At 44.3% G+C, this 23,576-nt stretch overlaps 1 protein-coding gene across 3 annotated transcripts in view; it reads left to right on the forward strand.

The window, feature by feature from the left end:
• ELP1 (elongator complex protein 1) overlaps nt 1-23,576 on the forward strand; it is an 882,162-nt gene that overhangs the window by 439,709 nt on the left and 418,877 nt on the right. For all 3 annotated transcript variants that reach the window (XM_033918172.1, XM_033918151.1, XM_033918160.1), the window contains exons 21-22: nt 4,595-4,674; nt 12,635-12,769. In XM_033918172.1, the coding sequence (XP_033774063.1) occupies nt 4,595-4,674; nt 12,635-12,769 (215 nt within the window). The remainder of the gene's footprint in view (nt 1-4,594; nt 4,675-12,634; nt 12,770-23,576) is intronic.

Consider the following 23,576-nt stretch of genomic DNA (forward strand, 5'->3'; position numbering starts at 1 on the left):
TATCTGGTAGAAATTTAAGATCAATTAATAAGCAACTGCTTATAATTCCATCACGTAAAGAAATAGTCCATGAACATGTCAGAGAAGCAATTTTCCCTGTCCATGACCCAAAGTATTGGAATTCCATACTTTTGACACTCAAATCAATAACGTCCATTGACAAGTTCAAGGAAAATCTGAAAACATACCTTTTTTCCAATGCATATTCTCAGGTTTAACGGGCAGCACTGTTGGTATCTTGGAAATCAGAAGAATATCCTCAATGCTATTTTCATACCTCACTTTCCTATAATTTTTTGTATTTCTATTCCCTGAACCTCAATTTTATGTATTATGTTGGTTCTTATTTTTACAATGTATTGTTATTATAATTTGTTTTAGATTGTTAGCTGCCCTGAAGATTCCCCCTAGGGCAGGATAGAAAATTTTAAATAAACTTGGATCAATAAGGGCTGGGTTCTCAAAAGGTTGTGACAAACCCAGCACCCGCACAGGCTTTGTTCCAGGATTTAGCAATAAGAATTGTAAACCCCTGTGCAGGAGAGCTGACCAGGTTAGCTCTGCAGATTATGACAGCGCTGACTTCCCTTGTACTAGTGAAGATGAACCAGAGAGAGACTGCCAGATAGAGCACAATGTTCTTAGTCTGTTGGCAGTCCAGCCAAAACATTGGAATCTAAAATTCTGCATGTCCCTTTAAGGGAGAGACACAGCAGGAAACTGAAATTATAGCATACGCAGTTACAGAGGGAGCTTAGTCCCATTCCCCTCTCTAGGCTGTGGAGGTGTGGCTTGAACCAAGTTAAAGTGAGACCAGTGAGAGATACAGGAGGAGAGCGGCAGGGAGAGCTGTCTCAGTCTGTTCTCCTTTTACTGCACTCTACTTTTCGCATTGGGGAAGTAGGGAGAGGTTTGTGTGGTTAAGGGAGAGGAGACTTATTATTTTGGACATTGGATGGTTTGGAGGAAGATCATAAGGTCTACAGCAGCAAATTTTCAGAAAGCCCAGGGCCAGATTACAACTATATTGGACCCTAGACACATATAATAGACCTCCATTTACTTTATTTTAAACCCCTTCCCCATTCATTTTGTTCCTATCTTCCTCCCCCTTTCCTCCTAAATATTATACAGTAGAATCCCAATTAACTGGCACTCACCCAACCAGCAAAAATAATTGCTGGCAAAAAATAAATAAATCGTCCTCAAAGCAACAGTGGTCTTGAGCCGCGAACCCCCCCCCCCTCCCTCTCTCCAGTCCCAAAGCAGCAGTGGCCGCAATCCTGAGCCACGAACCCCCATCCCTTCAATCCTGAAGCAAGCCCTGAAACAGCAGCAGTCCTGAACCGTAAACCCCCCTTCCTCTTGCCCCGAAGTAGCGACGGCAGTTCTGAGCCTTGAACCGTGCTCCAGCCCTGAAGCTAGTACCGAAGCAGTAGTCCTGAGTCGCAAACACCCCTCCCTCCAGCCCTGAGGCAGTGGCAGCGGTCCTGTGCCACAACCCCCTCCCTTCCTTCCCCCGAAACAGCAGTGGCAGCCGGTCAGTGAAAGTAGCATTAAAAACAGGCTGTTCATGGCCTGGCCCAGAAGGGCCTTTCCTCTAATACAGGGCTACCCAAGTCCAGTCTTTGAGATCTACTGGCAGGCCAGGTTTTCAGGATATCCACAATGAATATGCATGAGTGGAATTTGCCTGCACTGCCTTCTTGGAATGCAGATCTCTCTCATGCATGGTCATTGTGGATACCCTGAAAACCTGGCCTGCCAGTAGATATCGAGGACCGGATTTGGGCAGCCCTGCTCTAATACATCAGTTCCAATGCAGCCTGTTTTCAGCGCTGCTTCTGTTGACTGGATGCCACTGCTGCTTCGGTAAGCGAGGGGGTTCCAGGAGGGCAGATTGGGGGGGGAGGTAGACCAGAAATGTATTTGGGGGGGGGGGGTATGGTCCAGCAAGCTGCTGGGGTGGGGAGATGGATGGATGCTGGTCCCATAAATGAGGGGAGAAGGGGGGGGGAGAGAGAAAGTGACCCAGAAAGAAGGAAAAAACAGATGCTGGAGTTACAAGTGGGGGTGGGAAGACGATAGAGTGAGGTGGAAAGAGAGTCAACTATTTTTAAAGTAACTCAAAACCAACCAGAAACTGCAGTTATCCAGCATCCACCAATCCCCATGGGTGTCGGATAACTGAGAGTTTACTGTACCACCTCTTCAAAGCTAGAATAGGGAAAACTGTGGAGCCTATTGTTGGGTGTAACAGCAGCAGCAAGTTGTGAGACTGTGGCTTTGTATGGCTAGTGGTTAGAACAGTGGGTTGAGAGCCAGGGAATCTGGGTAAGTCATTTTCATGCTCCATTGCCTCTAATTTTAAACAAAGATACCAAGGGTCCATGCTTCACAGTGTGAGATTTACTGGCAAAATGTCTGAGGTATACGAGTACATTTATGTTCAAATGATTTGCAAGTCAATAAACAAACCAAATACAATAGACACTAAAATCAAACAGGACTCACGTTTTTTCAAGTTACAAAACGCTGTCAACAAATCACACACGCCTCCCCAACCAACACTCCCCACCCCTCCGGAGTCCCACAACTGTAGAAAAGAAAATTTGCTTTAAAATACAAATAAAACAGAGTTATGTGACACAGTATGAAAAATCAGTTAACAATTCAAGATATGACTTCTAACCAGTGGAGTTATAGTAGACCAAAAAGGCTCCCAAGTCGCCTGGAATTGCAAGCCCCTGGTAGAGGCGAGGTCTATGATGCCATGAGATAATAAATCAATCAATTGAGTCCTCCACATGGACAGGGAAGGTACATCTTCATCAAGCCACCTAAGCAAGATGCATTTCAATGCCAGTAACATATTCCACTTGAGAAAGGCACTCGAACCCCCTCTGTCATGGATTGAGGTATACATTTATAATAAATATAAAATTCAAACACATCCATGTGATGACATTGAACTGATTTGACCCCAAAACTCCCTAAACCTATTCTGGTCCTTACCCATAGAACTACTCAATAAGTCTTTCACAATTCTCAACTGGCAGAAGCATTGCCTCACTTTTCAGATGCACAGACACATGCGCACCCTTGCCCTTTTATGTGTACTTACCCTTCAGATAATACAGAAACACACTTTCTGTATTCATTTAGGGGCAAATGCAGAAGAAAGCTTTATGGTAGAGTATGCAGTGTTTAGCAAAATTAGTGCCACAAAAATGCTGTGGCATGCTGTATGGAAAGAGCATGCAAAGTACTATCAGCTTATAATCACAGCAAGACTCTACAAATCATTGCTAAATGTCAACTTTCCTGTCAGTGTCTGAGCAGTAATTGACTTAGGCACTGATAGGAAGAGTTAGCATTTAAAACTAAAGATATAAAACACAAGCATACCTTGGCATGCCTCAACATGCCTTCATCTGATGCCTCCACAAACATCCCCTCAACCTGACATTTCTTCCTCCCCCCAATCTATGTAGTGGCCCCCTCCCTCTAAACAATTTCCTTAGTAGTGTAGTAGTCTCCTCCCCCTCCTCACATTTTTAAACAAATGTATTTATTTATTTATTTATTGCTCAATTATTTAGCCCGTCCTCCCAGAGGAGCCCAGAACGAGTTACAAGGTACATCCACAATATAATCGAGACAGGACAGAGATGATATAATTTACAATATAGACATGACAATAAAACATATGTATTAAGCAGCATCTAGTGAGAGTTAGGTGGCGTAGGTGCATTGACTCTGATGGCATTTCTGGGTGCATGTCCTTGAGGCGCTGGGTTTAAAGGGGAGGGGGGCTATCGCAGAAAGCAGTCTGAAGCAGTGTGGTAGAGTTGAAATTAGAGAAGAGGTGCCGCTAAACACCTGCTCCTTTCAACCAACCTGGTATTGGGCATAGCTATGGAATAGGGAGGCCAGGAGCTGCCCTGCCAAATTAAAAATAGGTACCGAGGCAGTCGCGTTAGCTGTCAGTGCTCGCGGGAACCAGCGGGGACCAGGCAGGCAGCTGCATCCAGTGACGGAGGGCACCAGAATTTTAAAAAGGTAAGGGGGGTTTGGTGCTTGCTCCATAAGACGCACACTTATTTCCACCCCCTTTTGGAAAAAGTGTGTCATATGGAGCGAAAAATACAATAAACTAATTTGTCAGGCCGGGGTCAAAATTGACCCCAGGTGTGTACAGAAGGTTTAAAGAGTCTGTACTAGGGCTCCATGGATGATGTCACCCACATGTGAGAATATCTGCCTACTGTCCATAGATAACATCTGTTACGGTAAGTAACTGTGCTTAATAATAAGGGGGAGACTGGATGGACCGTTCAGGTCTTTATCTGCTGTAATTTACTGTTGTTATTCCAAAGCGTCAGCCCTATTTAACAGAAAGTGGTGTGTCTAGAAAGTGTAATTCTGGTTATTCTTAAACACATTCTAACTGGTAGGTTTTTACTGAAACTTATTGTAAGCATAATTTGGTATAAGTTTGTTGTCTTAGCTGGCCAGAAGCTTTTTGATAAGAGACATGTGTACTAACTTTGATAAAAGAGACATGTACTAATTTTGAATTATGTTTTCATAGGTATTTTTGGACAACGTGGAAGTATTTATAAAGCAAATTGACTCTGTGAACGACATCAATTTGTTTTTGACTGAATTGAAGTACGTATCCTTTTTAAATTGGAAATGTATGCTCTGTGGCCATTATAACTTGCTCATAATTACTCATAAGTGGTTGTAGAGGCAGATGTATGAAGGAAAAAGAAGTCCAAATCACTGTAAAATGTTTATTCCAGTGGAATAGGTGAGACGTTCTAGATATGTTGGTTGTATTTCAATGGCCACATGCCATATGCAAAAGGAATCCACTCTGGATTTTTTTCTGTGACTCTCCTGTACGTCACTGGAAGCTATAGCACCACCTTCAGTTTTTACCTTCTACACGCGTGCTTGAAGGAGTGTTTGATCTGCTCTCCCCTTTTTCTTATTTATTCAGTGTTATCGTCCACTTTTCGAGATTTCTTTTTGCTCGGAGTGATTCTTAAACTCTGCCTGCGCTGAGAACACACAGACTGTGGTCTGCAGCTGACAGGCCGATCCTAGTGGGTACCTGCATTGGTTTCTTAGGAGCTCAGGGTTGTCCCCACATTTTTCCTCCTACTGCCAAACAGAGGTTCGAGTGTAGGCTGTTAGATATATCTAGGAAAGTGTTTCTCAACTCGGTCCTGGAGTACCCCCTTGCCAGTCAGGTTTTCAGGATATTTACAATGAATTTGCATAAACTTGATTTGCATGCACTGCCTCCTTTATATTTAAACTAAACTAAACCTTAAGTTTATATACTGCATCATCTCCACGGATGTGGAGCTCGGCACAGGTTACAAGAACTTAAAATATAGGAAGAGAAGGAAAAAAAAAGGTTTACATGAACTTATATATAGAAGAGAAGAGTAAGGGGGGATAGAATTACATTTTTAGTGAAAAGCCAGGTTTTCAGTTGCTTGCAGAATAATTGGAGGGAGCCCAGGTTCTGCAGCGGGGTTGTAAGGTCGTTCCAAAGACCTGTGATTCTGAAGAGAAGGGATTTTCCCAGTTTGCCTGCATAGCGAATACCGTGTAGAGAGGGGAAGGATAGTTTATACCTTTGGGCGAGTCTGGTAGAGTCAGGACTCGAGGAGTTATAAGATAGTGGTATTAAGAGAGGAAGGATGCCGTGAATGATCTTAAAAGCCAGGCAGGAGCATTTGAAATGGATTCTGAAAATCACTGGAAGCCAGTGAAGTTTGGCAAGGAGTGGGGAGACATGGTCAAACTTGCGTTTTGCAAAGATCAACTTGGCTGCAGTATTCTGGATTAGCTGGAGTCTTTGAAGACTTTTTGATAGGCTTAAATAGATGGCATTGCAGTAGTCTAGTTTGGAGAGGATGATGGATTGGACAAGGACGGCGAAATGTTGTTGGCAAAAATAGGATCTTACTTTCCTCAGCATGTGGAGGCTGAAAAAGCAAGATTTAGCCAAGGAGTTGAGGTGGTCATTGAAGGATAGAGAAGAATTGATAATGATGCCAAGGACCTTGCTTGAGAACTCAAGCTGCAGTGCAGCACCTGAGGGTAATGCGAAGAGGGTGGGCAGGTGTTCTAATTTTGGGCCGAGCCAGAGTAATTTTGTTTTTGATTCATTCAATTTCATCTGTACCGAGAAGGACCAGGAATGGAGTCTCATTATGCAAGCTGTAATGTTCTATTGGAGGTTGGTGAGGTTCTGGTCTGTCTCAAGGAGGACAAGGATGTCATCAGCGTATGTGTAGATTGTTTCAAGGGGGGATAATTGGAGGAGTTTTAGGGAGGACATATAGATGTTAAAGAGAATAGGGGATAGGGGTGATCCCTGAGGGACACCGCAAGATGGTGTCCAAGGAATGGACATGGTGCCATTTGTGTTGACAGTGTAGGAGCGAGAGCATAGGAAGTTTGAGAACCACTTTAGGACAGTGGAGTCAATTTCTATCTCGGAAAGTTGATAAAGTAGTATGTCGTGGTGGACAACATCGAAAGCTGCAGAGAGATCGAATTGTAATAGGACAGCGAATTTGTTATGAGAATGTAGTTTTTGCACCTTAGAAATTAAATTAAATATTTAAATTTCTTTCATGCATATTCATTGTGGGTATCCTGAAAACCTGACTGTCAAGGGGGTACTCCAGAACTGAGTTGAGAAACACTGATCTAATGACTCAGCGGTGTATTATAGGGTGCTGGCTACGATTTTTCGCTTCCGTTCTTCACTGAACGCATATGTCGATCTGTGAGGGTGAAAGTACAGTCGGTTAGAAGATCATCGTCAAAAAGGCATTGCCAGTATTTTCTGATTCCAGCTACTATAAAAGAGCTGAGATAAGCTGTAGCACATTTCCAGCACAGGTCACAGTGAGTAAAGTTGTCACAGCCTGTGAGGTGGATTGGAGTGAGTCTGAATTGTCAGGTCTTGCGGTTTCTGCATGTCCCCCTGTGTTCCCCCATCTGAAAAATCCTAAATCCTAAAATCACCATTTTTTGGTTTTCCTTATGTGAAAAATATTGTGATTTTGGCACAAATTTCTTGATTGTGGCTTTGCGCAAGGAGGGCAGTCTGGTTCATCCCTCTCTGGATGACTCACTGATCCAAGCAAAGTCATTTCAGGAGAGCTTCCTTGTTACGGCTCGGGTTGTGGAGTTTCTGCAGTCGCTGGGATAGGTGGTCAACCTGTCCAAAAGCTGGTTGACTCACTCAGCACCTGGAGTACCTTGGGGTTCTCTTCAACACAGATTGTGTAAAGTGTTCTTCCCAGTGGCTCGAGTGGGCAAGTTAGTCGCAGGTTCGCATTCTGCTGGAGTACCAGTGATCTTGGGCGCAGGATTTTCTCCAGGTCTTGGGGTCAGCGGTGGCCTCCCTGGATGTAGTTCGGTGGGCTCAGGCTCACATGCGGCTGCTTCTGTATGATCTTCTTCAGTGATGGTCGCCTCATATGCACTCTCTGGATTCTCCCATTCCTCTTCAGGGATTAGTTGGTCGCTCTCTCCATTGGTGACTTCAGTCTTCCAATCTGGTACTAGGAGTGAGTCTGGATCAGCCTCAGTGCATTGTGCTGCTCACGGACACCAGTCTCCTCAATTGGGGGGAGCTCAGTGTCTCGATCACTCGACTCAGGGCAGCTGATCCATGTTCTAGAGACAAGAGCCATCTGGTTGGCGCTGCTAGCATTCCAGACCTTGCTGACGGGCAAGTCGGTTCAGGTTCTCTCGGACGCCACTGCGGTGGCTTACGTCACTCATCAGGGGGGAACCAGGAGTTGTCTGGTGGCGCAGGAGGCGACTCTGCTCATGGCTTGGGCAGAGGCTCATTTTCTGGACCTATTGACTTCCCACATTGCGGGAGTGGAGAATGTCCAGGTGGACTTCCTCAGTCGTCACGAGCTAGATCCCGGCGAGTGGTGTCTCGGTCCTGCAGCTTTCGAGTTGATTGTGTAGGGCTGGGGCCAGCCGGTCATGGACCTGATGACCATGAATATCAACGCCAAAGCACCACGGTTCTTCAGTCGGCGCAGAGATCTTCAGGTTGATGGCTGGATGCTCTGGTGCAGCCTTGGCCGATGGAGGGCCTCTTGTATGTGTTTCCCCCGTGGCTGATGGTGGGTAGAGTGCTTCTTCGTATCGCTTGGCATCCTGGCTGCGTGATCCTGGTAGCTCCGGACTTCCCCAGGTGCCCATTGTATGCAGATCTGGTTCGTCTTTTAGTGGCAGATCTCTTCCATTGCCCTACCTTCTGACGCAGGATCCCATTCCAATGTTCGATCCGGGTCCCTTTTGTCTTACGGCTTGGCCCTTGAAAGGCAACACCTGAGTAAGAGAGGCTATTTTAGATAAGGTGATGTTCATCCTTTTGGGTTCCGGAGACTTTCCACTTTTCAGGCTTAGGTGTGAGTTTGGCGTTTCTTTGAGGAGTGGTGTTCCGCATGTGGCGTGGCTCCCCTTCGTTCTTGTAGGATGGCCTGGACAGGGACCTTTAATGGTCTTCCCTCTGAGTGCAGCTTTTGTGGCTTTATCTACCTTTCACGGTTTGCTGTATGGGCAATGTTTGACCTCCTCTCCGTATGTAGTTCGGTTTTTGCAGGTGGCTAAGTTTCTCCGGCCTCGAGTGCAGCCTTCATTTCCAGCCTGGGATCTCAATCTGGTACTGTGCTTGCTTGTGCACCCTCCTTTTGAGCCTCTGGGTTCCTACACGTTGAAGGATCTTCCTCTTAAGGCTGTCTTTCTGGTGGCTATTACTTCTGTGAGACATGTTTCCGAGCTGCATGCTTTTTCTTGTAGGCCTCCCTTCCTGGAGTTTTCTAGGGAACGTGTCATGCTACGGCTGGTTCCTTCTTTTCTGCCGAAAGCAGTCTTGCCTTCTCATGTGAACCAGTCCCTCCTCCTCCCGGTGTGGGGTAGTCAGGAGGGCTCTTTGGAATAGAGGCATTTGCGCAAGTTCTTCAGCAGAAGTCTGTTCCAGAATTTCTCAAAGCTCATTCTACTTGGGGTCAGGCAGCCTCTGGGGCTGAGTCTTCCCTGGTGCCTCTGGTTGATATCTGTAAAGCGGCGGTTTGGTCTTCTCTTCATTCCTTTATGCGGCAATTCATGTGTGGATGTTCAGACGCGTCGGAACGCAGTGTTCAGAGAGCGTGTGCTTATGGTGGCCCTTTGGAGGGTCCCACCTATACATCCCATCGGTGAACTGTGCCAGTCTGAAGAGATGCTGAAGAAGGAGAAATTAGGTTCGTACCGGCTAATTTTCTTTCTTTTAGTCTCTCCAGACCGGCACAGCTCACACCCTGTCTATATTGTTCGGGATTTGCGTGAAGAGTATGGGTTTTTCTGAGGGATTTTGTGTTTTTAGTGAAATTAAAAGAATAGCGTCCTTTGGTTCGTCTAGCGTAGCTGGCGAGCTGTGGGGACATTTATGAAAGTCCTTATCCTATTCAAGTTCCAACAGTATTTCCTTATGTTAGGTGGTTGCTCTTTGTTTGGAGTGTTGTTGCTATTTTAGTTCACAGTTGTTAGTTTCTTGCTTCTGCTTGGCTATTCAGCAGACTGAGTGTACTGGGGAATGCACAATCCACTTGTACCACAACAAAGAAAAATGGGGAGACCCAATGATCCACAGTGAAAACAATCCACCAATGAAAACAAAAACTGGATACAGATGTTCTGGAGATAATTTATTAAACACTGACACATAAAACCATGAAAATTCATTTAAAAAAAGTACAGTGATAAAAAATACTGTGATAAAAATCCAACTGGACCCTACATGGTCCGTGTTTCGGCGAACACGCCTTCCTCAGGGGTCCTAAAAGGAAGAGGTAATAATGAATAATAATAATAAAGAGAAAGATAAAAAATGAAAAGATAGAAAGATAAGTGACTGTGATGCCAATCTGGAGCAGGCATATTAGTGTCTATACTCGACTGCAGGATAAAACAAGTGAGCCAAGTGTGACATGCTATATACAGAGGCTTGAAACATCGACAAGAGACATGAGAGGAAAAAGTGTCATAGGTGTGTGTTAGAGTATAAACTTAAGCACAGGAATCTATAATGTGCCTAAGAGAAGCAATAAGAATGAAAAGTTAATAGAATGAAGAAACCATGGTGTGTGTCTGATTTTGAAAACATGAAGAGATATGTGACACAATGTAATGACGAGAAGACATTATACATACCACTTGTACTACAGCCAAAAGTTTGTCAGTCTCCACCTACTGGTCTTGTTGAGCTATTACCCATCAGTGAACTGTGCCGGTCTGGAGAGACTAAAAAAAAGAAAATTAGAAGATGAGAACCTAATTTCTCCTTAATCATGAATTTATAATGTATGTGACTATTGGGTAGACTGAATAAGACCGTTCAGGTCTATCTGCTGTCATTCACTATGATATTATTTTTGAGAGTTTTGATTAAAAATAGTTTGTCTAAACAATGATGGTAATTTTTGCTATAGGTCACTGAGGTCTTTTCTCAATTTCCTTATAGGAAGACTACAATGTATTTGTGTGCAATACTGATGATTGAAATTTAATCGCTTAACTAATTCCCTTTGATCCACCCCTCGCCATCTCTTTGCCAACCTCAACTCTCTACTTAAAGTGCACTGACCTCCAGCCCCTCCTTTGCTTTCTCCCCAGACTATGGCTGAGTACTTCCACAAAAAGGTTCACAAGATTAACCTCGAGTTCTCAATCAAATCGCTTCTACTTCTCCTTTCTCCTATCTGCCCTACCAATACTCCATCGACCTCTGCCACATTTTTTTCCTTCTCTGAAATCACCAAAGAGGAAACTGCACATTTTCTTTCCTCCTCCAAACTCTCCACCTATCTGCTGATCATCATCTCTTCTACTGTCATCCCGTTTTGTCTGTCATATCCTCAACTTATCGCTCTCCACTGATGCCCAATGCCTTCAAACATGCCACAGTTATGCTGCTCTTCAAAAAGCCCTCGCTGGACCCTATCTGCCCCTCCAGCTATTACCCTACCTCCCTCCTCCCGTTGTTATCCAAGCTACTTATCCAAGAAGCTTTCTTTCATCTCGAGGTATCCTCGATCTGCTTTAATTGGGCTTTTGCCCTCTTCATTCTATGGAAATTTCCCTTGCTAGAGTCTCCAATAACCTGTTGTTGGCAAAATCCAAAGGCTCCTACTCTATCCTCATCCTCTGTGATCTATCTGTGGCTTTTGACATTGTAGCTCACTACCCACTCATCATGTCCTCGCTAGGGTTTCAGGGCTCTTGGTTTTCTTCTTCTCTCCCATTGCTCTTTTAGCATAAGCTCCGGAGGATCCTTCTCTACCATTCCGCTCTGTCCCAGGATCCTCTTCTGTTGTCCATCTGTATTGTTTCCCTTGGTGCTCTAATCTCCTCCCATGGCTTCCAGTATCACCTCTATGCTGGAGACTCACAAATCTACCTCTCTACATCTGAAATTTCAACAAGAATCTAGGCCCAAGTCTCAGCCTGCTTTTCTGACATTGCTACCTGGATGTCTCACCACCATCTAAAATTAGGCATTGCCAAGACTGACCTCCATATCTTTCCTCCTAAACCTGTCTCTCTTTGTCCTCCATTCTCTATTTCTGTGGATAACACTTTCATCCTCCCTGCTGTCTCATCAGGGGTCATTTTTGACTCTTCTGTTTCCTTCTCGTAGCATATCCTGCAGACTGCCCAAACCTGTCATTTTTCTTTACAACATCACTAAAATCTGGCCTTTCCTTTCTGAGCACACTAAGACCCTCATCTATGATCTCATCACTTCTTGCCTAAGCTACTGTAAATTGCTTCTCACAAGTCTTCCGCTAAACCATCTCTCATCTGTTCAATCTGTTCAGAATTCTGCTACACGTCTCATATTCCACCAGCGTTGTTATGCTCACATTACCCCTTTCCTCAAATCACTTCACTGGCTCCCTGTGTGTTTCCACATAGATTTCAAAAAACTCTCTTATTGACCTACAAGAATATTTACTCTGCAATTCCTCAGTATCTCTCCCCTCTTATCTCTCCCTATTCTCCGCTCTGAGGACTCCATTCATTGAGTAAGTGTCTCTTATCTGTACCCTTCTCCTCTACTGCAAACTCCTGACTCCATCCCTTCTATATTGCTATGCCGTATGTTTGGAACAAACTGTTGGGCTCTGTCTCTGGCAGTATTCAAATCCATGCTAAAAGCCCACTTTTTTTTTTTTTTTTAAGCTGTGTTTTAAGTCCTAACCCCAACTCACTTGTAAAGCACCCGTATCTATCATTCCTTTTATAGTCCCCTACCCTATCTACCTCACCATTTTCTTTGTAATTCCCTACCTAAGCAGCATTTATAGATTCACTTTTTTGTCCTGTTTGCCTGTTGTAAGCTCTTTTGAGCAGGGACTCTTGCATGTTTAATGTACAACAGTGTGTGCATTTGGTAGCACTATAGAAATAATAAATAGTAGTAGTGGTAACCATTGTAATTAGGACAATCCTCTACAGCTCTGTATACTTTCAAATATACGCAGCAGCACTTATGTCAGATTTAGTAGCCTAAAGGATTTCTTTCTCTTTTTAGAGAAGATGATGTCACAAAGACTATGTACCCTTCAGCTGCCAGCAACAGCCAGTCACCTGTGGTTCTTGATGGTAAAAAAGTAGATCACATTTGTGACGTGATGAGAACAGTGATGGACAAAATTAATCCTCACAAGTATGTGAAATGAAATAACAGGCCAATTAAGCAGGTGTTTGTATAAGCACAGATCTTTGTAATTTTCTTGAATTTTTATTTTGTTATGTAGTACAATTTGAAGAAATATGGGTAAAAAGCAGTTCAGAGCAGTGATATGTAATGTATGGACTGAAAGCTGCCTGCAGCTTGTCAATGCCCATTATTGTGCCACTGGATTTAAAGTGGTACAGAGGAGAATGGTGAACCTTTTTAAAACTGTAGGATAATGTGTGAATACAATTCCATATACCAGTGACTCACTGACCAGTACAAATTCAGCACATTGGATTTTGATGGAGCAGAATATTGCATTCAACAGAGCTTTGTGTGAGTAAGAGTAGCTTGTGTTGTGAAAGAAACAAAAAATTGCAGTATGCAAGTTTAAGTTTCAAGTTTCAAGTTTATTATGGGACTTGATAAATCGCTTAATCAAATATTCTAAGCGATGTACATTTAAAATTTACAATATAAATCTAAAATACAGTAACAATATATTATATTACAATGCAGACAATATATTTAAGTAATAACTAAAAAACAATAAATTCAAGCATAGTTAAACAAGGGGAAAGAAGGGAAGAAATACAATTTTAAATAAAGATAAGACAATGAAAGAAAACACAAAATAATGTAATTAGAACAGGATTGATCAAATAATCATCATTCCTTGGTTCTCTGGCAGCTCTCTAATAATGATGCAGGGTTAGGGGAACTAGTCGGGGAAAGAGAAGTATGTTAGATGATAAAGAATCTAGATATTTCTCCTGTTACCTGGTTATCCTTGGACAAGCAGGCAGTATATTCTCACATGTGAGTGACATCATTCATGGAGCACAATACGGACAGTGGTAAAAGATCAGTGCCACTTTGTTTTTAGAAACTTCACGACTGCCCGATGTCATCTTGCAGTACCTCGGTTCTTTATTTTCCATGGAGCAAAGAAGTAACTTTTTTTTTTTTTTTTACTCCATCCAAAGTCCCTCGATGCAGTCCAAGTGTTGACACTATCAATCACCTTCCCCGCAGCACCGATGATACTGGCTGTTGAGCCAGTACCAGTGCAAATCTTCAGAGACCAACTAAAGGAGTTTTTCCAGTGGAAGCTTGGATGACCAGTGCTTACATCGACTCTCTTGGTACTGACCCAGCCTGAGCATAGCACTTCGAGGCCACATTCCAGATTCCAAGTCTGAATTGCAGCATTGACTCACTGCATTACATACTTCTAGATCCAAAATATCATTGTGTCACTTGTCATCATCATCATCATCGGATCATACCAGCATCATCAAAGAAGCTCTTATCGATGCTCTCACATTCAATCGGTCTCCTCAACCTAGAAAATCTTCATTCTACGGAGAATTTCTTGGTATACAAAAAGTTGACTCTGACCTGTTTCATCGTAATACTGATTATGAACCTACATTATCTGCTCCTGAGTCCTTTGGTATCCCTTCAGATCAGTCTCCTCTTAGAAGGAGATCTTTAGAGGGGCTTTCGTTTACCAAGTATATAGACAGTTCGGGAAAGCTCTACCTGTCAAATTGAAAGTAGACACTGAGCCCAGAGCAGAGTTCCTTAATGCTTTGGATTACAATGAGCCACCTAAACAGCTTCTAAAGTTGTCTCTCCACAATCTCTGGAAGAACCCACTCTCTTGTCATTATAGCTCCTAGGAAGATTCGACTGTCTCTATAGAATATAATCGTGCCCTGGATTTGATAAACTGCAACTACCACTCCAGTCGTTGCCTATTGAATCAACTCCTTAAAAATCCTCAAGCTCCAGCGTTTAAGCCACTGCACCACCAGGATTTGAGGGACGTACTATGGATAAATTTGGCCGCCATCTTTACCAGAACTCTATGTTGGCCAACTTCTACATGTCTTTTTACCTTAAATATATCATTAAAGTTGGCTGATTTTGAACAGCATATTCCATCTGATTGCCTAACATATTTTTAACAGACTACTCAGTCTACTTCAAATACTAAAATTTATGGCATGGAACAGCATTTGATGCATTTGAAATGTCATCCAGAGCCTCGGCAATGTCTTTTGCTATGAGACGTCTTGCTTGGCTGTGAGTCTCTGACATAGTAACATAGTAAATGACAGCGAATAAGACCTGAACATTCCATCCAGTCTGCCCATAAGTTATACCCATTACAAAATACATAATTAAATTTACTTGTCTCTTCTTTGATATTTCTGGGCCATAAACTTTAAAGTCTGGTAATGTCCCAGGTTTCAAATGCTGAAGTTGCCGTCCAAGCTCACTCCAGCCTATCCAACCATCCCATTATTTGCAGGATATCTACCATAAAGTCTGGCCAGTAATATCCTCATGTGGAGTTTCCATTGATGCCCACCCCAGTTCATCCTACACTGAATCACCATGTATGGGACACAGACCATGCAAGTCTATCCAATATCAAGCTTAATTTACATCCTTCATTTTCTAATTAGAGATCCTCTATTTTTATCCCATGCTTTTTAAAAATTCCATCACCATTTCCATTCTTAATTTAGTAAACATACCCCCTATCTTTTGTTTTTTTTCCTTTACTGTTTTTCTTTTTTTTCTTTGATTATTGTAGTTTCTTCCCTCTTTCCTCTCATATATGTCTGTCTTGTGCATCTTTTGTACTTGTCTTTATTGATATAATTAATTTTTTATATGTCTGTATTTCCCCGTTTTCTGGGGGGTTTTATTATTAGCCGCTTTGTAATTTGAAAAGACGGGTTAACAAATTATTATTAAACTTGAAACTTCCTTTCCACCATTTCCCTCAGGAGGGCATTCCAGACATCTACCACACTCTCTGTGAAGAAGAATTTCTTAACATTGCTCCTAAGCCTTCCTCCCTGTAACCTCAAATTATGCCCTCTAGTTTTACCATTTTTTCTTCTCTGGAAAAGATTTAGTTCTATATTAATACCTTTCAAGTATTTAAACGTCTGTTTCCAGTGCAATAGGTGAGATATTCTAGACCAGGGGTAGGGAACTCCGGTCCTCGAGAGCCGTATTCCAGTCGGGGTTTCAGGTTTTCCCAAATGAATATGCATTGAAAGCAGTGCATGCAAATAGATCTCATGCATATTCATTGAGGAAATCCTGAAAACCCGACTGGAATACGGCTCTTGAGGACCGGAGTTCCCTACCCCTGTTCTAGACCCTTACTTGCATGGGTTGCAGGAGAGAATTATAAGTTTTTTATTCTGCCTCTAAGGTACATCACAGGCTAGCTTAGCTCCTCCAATCAGTCTTTTATCTTCTGCATGTGATTGCAGTGTGTTAGTTCTGCTTTCTCCAATTTATTTTTATTTCAACGTAATTTCGTTCCCTTTAGCGGTTCTTTTGCGTTCTATGGACATTTGAAGTGCTGCCTGCTTGAGAATTCACAGACTTCGGTCTGTAGCTGACAGGCTGATTCCTGATCCCTTCAGGGTACCTGTCAGCCAGTCTGCTAGTCTTCCTTGGATGTCAGGGCCATCCCTGACCTTCTCACTCCCCTGTTAAGCGAGGGGTCGAGCACTGATTGTTCAGTATGCTGAGTGGGCTTAGCGGTGTTCCATAGTGTGCAGGCTGCGTTTTTGCACCTCCGCCCATTTCTGTGCACAGTCAGTGGTCCACAGGGGTGGAGACACAAACATATAGTGGAGTCTGACCGGCAGCCCGAAGATCAGCTTGAGGACAGCTTTTCCAGTAGTATGGCAGTGAATTCTCATTCTGGCTCTTAATCGGGGCTAGAGAGCAGGTACAATTTCTGTGACCAGCATTTGTCAGTAAGAGGAGCTGACAAGCTCCAACAACGATTTCTAAAACTTAATTTTGAGGGGTTTTGAGTGTTTTCTAATGATCCTTTGTGTTCCCGCACCTGAAAAATCCTATTTTGTTAATTTTTTTTATTTTTGGACGTGTCGATTTTGGTGCAAATTTAGGTCCGGCAGCCATCTTGGATTTTCAGTTATCTTTTTTTCAACTTTTCCCTGCTTCTTTAAAATTTGGATTTTTACCAGGTAAACTGCTGGAATGAGGTCCTGAGAGACTCCTAGTTTGGATTCATGCTAAATTTGAGCAAATTTGCTGCTTTTTAAGTGTTTATGCATCACATACCGTGTGGTGCGGTCGGGAGAAGGCAGTAATTACTAGTTCAGCCTCCCCTTCACAGAAGCAGGTGATTACACATTCAGCTAGCCCGTCGTGGCGGCCGTTTTTGCTTTTGGGGCTTGATTCTGTGGTAGCGGTGGCCAGCTGCGAGATGGACCCTCCGCAGCCTTAAATGCACAAGGGTCCAGATACCTTCTCAGGATGCATGAAATTTTTCTGCTCTGAGTTTTCAGCCGAGGATCTGGCTGATGGCTGTTCCGTCCCCCCTACGCAGTCTCTGCCCGATATTTCCTCCTCAGAGAGTTCAGCTTCTGTGCCAGCTCTGTCTGTTTCTTCTTTGCAGCCAATTCAGGGGGGGGGGGGATGCCAGTAGTGATTCCGGTCCTCAAGTAGCATTTGGTTGCAAGGCTGTGCTGCTCAGATTGGAGGATCCAGATTTGAATGCTGGATCTATGGATCCTTTAAGGGCTCCAGATCCTGGTTCTGATCAGACTGTGTTACTCTTGTTTAACTTTGCGGCAGTGGCGTACCTAGCATATGTGACACCTGGGGGGCCATCATTTTTTTTGACACCCCCTCATGATTTTTAGTAACAATCCACATATCACACAAGAGGTGTACCTAAGAAAAGGCAGCATCTTAAACACTGCAATGAGCACTGGAACACCAACACATACATTGTAAAACTAAACAAGCCAGATCCTGCACAGTCAATTGATCCTGTACAATCATTGCCAGAAATGACAGAAAACCATGTTATTTTCATACACACAGAACAGAGATACACACTCGCTCAATATGGAATAATCACAAACTAAAAATAGAAATATGTAGACAAAAGTTAAACTGAACCGCCAAGAAACCAGACTGCATACAATGCAACACCACAACACCAAAGAAAGTGACACATGTCCCCTAATTCTGTGCAAAATATAAAACCAGTAGATGTAAATTTGAAAAAAACTGATACATAACAATCACCACTTTACAAATTAACAATAGAAATAAAACAAATAATGAGAAATAAGAAAGTAAAGCAACAAAAAAATCTTCCTACATTTTGTCATTTCTGCTTTAATCATCTTCCCTTCGCTTTCTTCTTTCTATACAGCATTTGTCCTCTCTTCCTTCATTGCAACATCTGTACCCCCCTTTGCCCCTTCCACCCAGTTTCTGCCCTCTCTCTATCCCTTTCCATCTACTGCCCACACTCTCTCTGCCCCTTCCAGCCACTGTCCACTTTCTCTCTCTCTCTCTCTTCCATATGGCATCTTCCCTCTTTCTAAGTCCCTTCAATATCCTGTGCCCCTTCTTTCTTTTGTACATGATTCATTTCAGCTTCACCCCCTCTCCATTTTTCTGTCTCCACCCCCTCCCCTATGCTTTGGCATCTCTCTCTCTTCTCCTTTCATTCCTTCCCACACCATGGTCTGATATTTCTCTCCTCTCCTTCCAACTCCCCCTCCATTATCTGGAATCTCCTCTTCTTCCTTTCTCTCCCTCCCTCCCTCCCTTCTTCCTTCTTTACCCCTGGTCTAGCATCTGTTTCCTTCCCTCCCACCCCCATGCCCTGGCATCTCTCCCTCCCCCTCCATGGTCTAGTATCTCCTTTCCTTCTTTATTTTCCCTCCTTCCCATGGACTTGGCATCTCTGGTTCCTCTCCCTTGTCTTCCTTCTCCCTCCTTCCCTCTCTCTCCCCAATTGGGTGTTGCAGCAGCAACATTTCTCTCTCCCCCCTTCCCTTCCTTGTACAGCAGCAGCAGCATTTCTCCCCACCACTTCTCTGTGCAGCAGCAGCATTTCTCTCTTCCCCTTTCCCTGTGCAGCAGCAGTATTTCTCTTCACTGCCCTGTGCAGCAACAGCGTTTCTGGCCGGTTCCTTGCTGCAGCAGGTTTTCAATTCAAAGCCGCGGGCATCGACATCTCGCGCGATGCCCAGCAGCATCGTAAGCCTTCTCTCTGACGTTGTGACGTCAGAGGGAACACTTCTGACGCAGCTGCAGATTGCATGAGGAGCCGACGGCTGCGGCTTTAAATGGAAAAACCACTGCTGCAGGGGAGCCGGCCAGAAGCTAAACATCTGCCAGAGGGAGCACAAGTTGGGTTGTGGACGCCTCTGAATTAGTTTACTGCCACTGCTGCTGGTTAAGGAAAGCAGCAGCGGCAGAATAGGGAGGGTAGCCAGCTGTGCACCCCCTTGGGGCGTGCACTCCGGGGCGGACCCCCCCCTTGGTACGCCACTGCTTTGCAGTGCTGCTTGATCTGATTGCTCAGTATTTGCAGGGCTTAAGCTTGGATACCAAGCCTCCTCCTCCTATTTCTGTTACTTCTTCTCCCTGGCTTTGCAGCATGTGCTCGCAGTCTGAGTCCTTTCCATGGCATCCGAATATCAGTCTCATAGTTATCGAACAGTTTGACTCTCTGGATGGGCTTTTCCGGAATGCTAGTGCTATCTCCCGCCGGTATCCTCTGGTGCAGGAGTGACAGCAGCTGTTTCGGCAGCCCTAGGTGATTCCCGGGGTGCTCAGGTGTCTCGACGAACATCGCTGCTAATTTAGGAGTTAAAGCTGCTGTGGCGATGTCCTTTGTGCTACGCCTGCCTAGCTTGCTACGTATGTTAGAGATTGAGGCGGTAGAGCCTCCTCCTCAGCTTCTAATGACTGGAATGGAATGGATTTCATGATAGATGGTTCTATGATCTTTTGAGAGTCAGCGTATTCTATGTCAGCCCGCCGAATGCAACTAGCCCGGCTGCTTTTCAAGGGGCAGTTGCTGTTGGGCAATTGACTAAATGCCCTCATGCTCTTCCAGCTTGTCTCTTGAGCGCACGGCCTTAGAACCTACAGGCTATTTGGAGCTAGTGTTCCACTGCTCAAATCTAAGAAGTCGTCCAAGCTGTCTGCCTATGTTAAGACGTGGGAAGCTTTTCTCCTTTGAGGTGACCAGGCTTTGGGGAGTGTTTGTTCAGCTCCAGAGTCACAGATTCTTCTCTTTCTCTGAGCTGGTCTGGATAAAGCCTCATGGTGGTGTCTTTGTGTGCCCTGGGGATCAGTCTCTCCTGTTTTCCATCTTGGGATAATCGGTTCTAGTTAAAGTCGCATCCGGTTATTGCTCTCTTTTTTTTATTTTTTAAAGGGGCTCTTCGGTCCAGCCTCCTGTTAAGCATCTGTTCCTGGTCTGGGACTTTGACGTGGTGCCAGAGCTCCTTTTGAGCCTCTTCTGGATTCGTTTCTCCTGGACTTAGCCCTCCTGACTATTTTCTGATCGCCATCAGTTATGCCCCCTTAGGGTTTTCAATCTGTGCAAGTTGTCTTGTCAGGATCCCTTTCTCTGCAATTCAGAGATACAAGTTTCTCTACGGACAGTTCCTTCCTTTTTTTCAGACGGTGGTTTTATCTTTCCTTGTCATTCAGGAAGTGTGTTTGCCTGTTTTTCAGCCGATGGGTTCCAAACATCAGGATTGACTTATAAGGAAACTAGGCATGCGCAGGATGCTTCTGCGTTCTCTAGAGGGCACTAACGAGTTTCATCTTTCTGGTCCTCTGTGCTGACTCGTTTGTTGAAATGTGGTGTTTCTGCTTCTAAGGCCATGATCTCCAGGCGGATCCGTAGAGACGTTTCATGCCCCTACAATCTTGTAGGGAAAGAGTCCCCTGTTTCTGTTTGGGCGCATTTTGCTAGAAGTGTGACTTCTTTGTGGTACAAAGCTAGATCTTTTCCTCCTGATGAGTTTTATAGGGTGGCTATGTGGTACTCTCTTCCCACGTTTGCCAAATTCTACAGAGTGGATGGTGCTGCCTGTAAGAACTTGGCTTTCAGGTTCTCGGTCTTGAAGGCCGGTGCAGCAATCCCACCCTGACTAGTTGGGGGACTGCTTTTATACGTCCCTATGATCTAGAATATCTCACCTATTGCACTGGAAAAGGAGATTATGAACTTAACTTGATAAGTTCTTTTCCAGTAGATAGGTGAGACATTCTAGACACCTGCCCTGTCCTTGCTGTGTCTGCTTGCAGATTTCAGAGTTCAGGTCAGATGTCTGTCTCCCCATCTCCCTATGCTTCTCCTATCTGTTTTGTGGAAACCGGTCAGCCCTTTGGGGCTAAGGAGAGTTTTGTGACTATGTTCTCCATGTTATGTGGGTAATTCCTGAGCTTCTTTGAAATCTATGTTGACAGTAAATAGTGCTGTTTATTTGTTTTGAGCAGAACACTTGTTTAGCCTGTCGTTGCAGATGGCTCTACTTCACAGTTGATAATGATTCTCTATACTTGGGTACGGACTGATGGGAGGAGCTAAGCTAGCCTGTGATGTACTCTAGAGGCGGAGTGAAAAACTTATAATTCTCTTCTACAACCCATGTAAGTTAGGGGAAATAACCCTATGGTTTAGATAGGATGTCCAACCCGCGGCCCCATGAAGTATTTTGTGCGGCCCTGCTTGAGAGCAATGCGGCGTTTTCCTCTGCCACCCCTGGATGTTTACATTCTTGCTAGTTCCCTCCTCCGTCTTGCTGCAGTGTTCGCTAAAAGCTGAGGGCTTCGCTCTTACATGCCTCCTGCGGCTAAACCAGAAGCATTCCTTCTGACGTCACAACATTAAGGAGAAGGCTTCCAGATCAGGCGCGTAGGAGCCGCTGCCCAAGGCACAGAAGTGAGGGAGGGAGAAGGATATGTTGGGACTTGAGAGGGAGCATAAACAGGACAAATGAAGGAAGGAAGGAGGGAGGGGCATGAACTTAGGACACAGAGGGGAAAGAGGGAGGGGAGCATGAGCCATAAGATGGAACAATGGAGGGAGGGAAAGAGATGTTGAAGTGAGGGAGAGAATAGAAAGGGAGAATTGTGTGTCAGAGAGGGAAACAGATGGTACACATGGGGAGATGAAAGAGGAGAACTGTTGGGCAGAGAGAGGAGGGAGGGAGAGAGAGAATTGGACATAGTGGTGGGACAGGAGTGAGGTAGAGATGCATGGGTGCGGAGAGAAGGGGAGAACATACTGGGCCGAGGAAGCCTCCTAGACTTTTTTTTTTAAGTACAGAAGGGGAGAGGGTATTGAAAGAAGTGCTAGATTGGGCGTGGGGGGAGAGCTTATGGGTCCAGAAGCAGAGAACAGAGAGAGATGGCAAGCAATGGTCTGAAGGGAGAGAAGTTGGGCCTGGGGTGGTGTGGAGGAAAAGGGAAAGAGATACTTGAAGGGAGAACTGTTGGGAAGACAAAAGGAGAAAGGTGGACCTGGGGAAGGGAGGCAGGCAGGGGGAGAGATGGGATGGGGGACAGTTGGGAAGAGAAAGGGAGAGAAGTTGGATCTGGGGATGGAAGGGAGGGAGAGAGAAATGTTAGGCTTGTGGATGGAAGGCAGAAAGATGCAGCATCTCTCTTTTTTCCCCCCCTTCATTTCATTGTTCAGCATCAAGGGGGGAGGGAAGAAGAGAAACAGAACAGAGAGGAAGCAAAATGTTGGACCATGGAGATAGAGGAGGAGAGATGGAACCATGTAAGGGCAAGAGGGAAGAGAGCTGGAATAAGAAGATGCTAGGAGATGGAAAGAAAGGGACAGGGAGTTATAGCCTGACCAGAGGAGAGAGGGAGGGGGATTCTGAAAGTGGTGAGCCATGTGGTTGAGGTCAAAAGGGAGATGACAAGATGAGTGAGAGAGCAGTGAGTACAGTGGTAGAAATGTGATAATGGGGAGTAGATAACAGGAAATAGGAGTGAGATGGGAAATCGGAGAGATAGGGACTGAGAAAAGATGGAGAATTGAGAGGTAGCTGAACATTTAAAAAGAAGGGTGAAAAAGAAGGCAAGATTTGAGTGGACAGAGGCAAAAAAGAAAAGAAAAAGTTAAGAAAGCTGAATGGGAAAAATCAATATATTGGAAACAGGCATAAGAAGGAAATGGAACTAGAGAAGAGAAGAATAAATGGACAGCAGACACTGGAAAGAGAATTAATTAAGATGGAGAAAAAGCAGAAAGAGAAACTGGGACCAAAATGATGGAAAAACAAAACATCCAGACAACAAGGTAGAAAAAATTGTTTTATTTTAAATTTATTAACTAGAATATGTTAGCTTTGGGATATGTGCATCACAATTATTTTTGTATTCAGTGGCGTAGTCATATACAGCTGATTTGGGGGAGGGACTGGAGCCCAAAATTTGTAGATGGGCACCAAAGTTTCTCCCTGCCTGAGTGCAATTTATAAATACTTGAGCTAATGAGGATTCTCAAGTCCTGCCAACTCAAGACATCTTCCTCCAGTCTGGCAACTCAAGACATCTTCCTCCAGTCTGGCAACTCAAGACATCTTCCTCCAGTCTGGCAACTCAAAATCTTCAAGCTTTGCAGCCAATGGCAATATCCTCAAGCTACCACTGCTTTCATGCATGCATGAAAGCCAAGGGGGGAGGGGACAGGGAGGAGGGAAGGCAGCAGCTCTGCAATATTGCTGCCAGCTGCAGAACTTGGGAAGTTGAGGGGGGAGGAGGTGGCTATCAGTTGGTGAAGCTTGGGGATCCCTACTAGCTACAGCAGGGGAGATGTTTATTTTGAGGGAGCCAAAGCTCAAAGTGAGAGTTCCAAAAAAGCAGTAATATTTACCCTGACTAAACGATCCTCAATGTGCGCTGCTGACAGCTGATTCAGCATCCCCGCTCTGATGAGGCTCACCAT

The sequence above is a fragment of the Geotrypetes seraphini genome, chromosome 1 (genome assembly GCF_902459505.1).
Source record: "Geotrypetes seraphini chromosome 1, aGeoSer1.1, whole genome shotgun sequence".
NCBI lineage: Eukaryota > Metazoa > Chordata > Amphibia > Gymnophiona > Dermophiidae > Geotrypetes > Geotrypetes seraphini.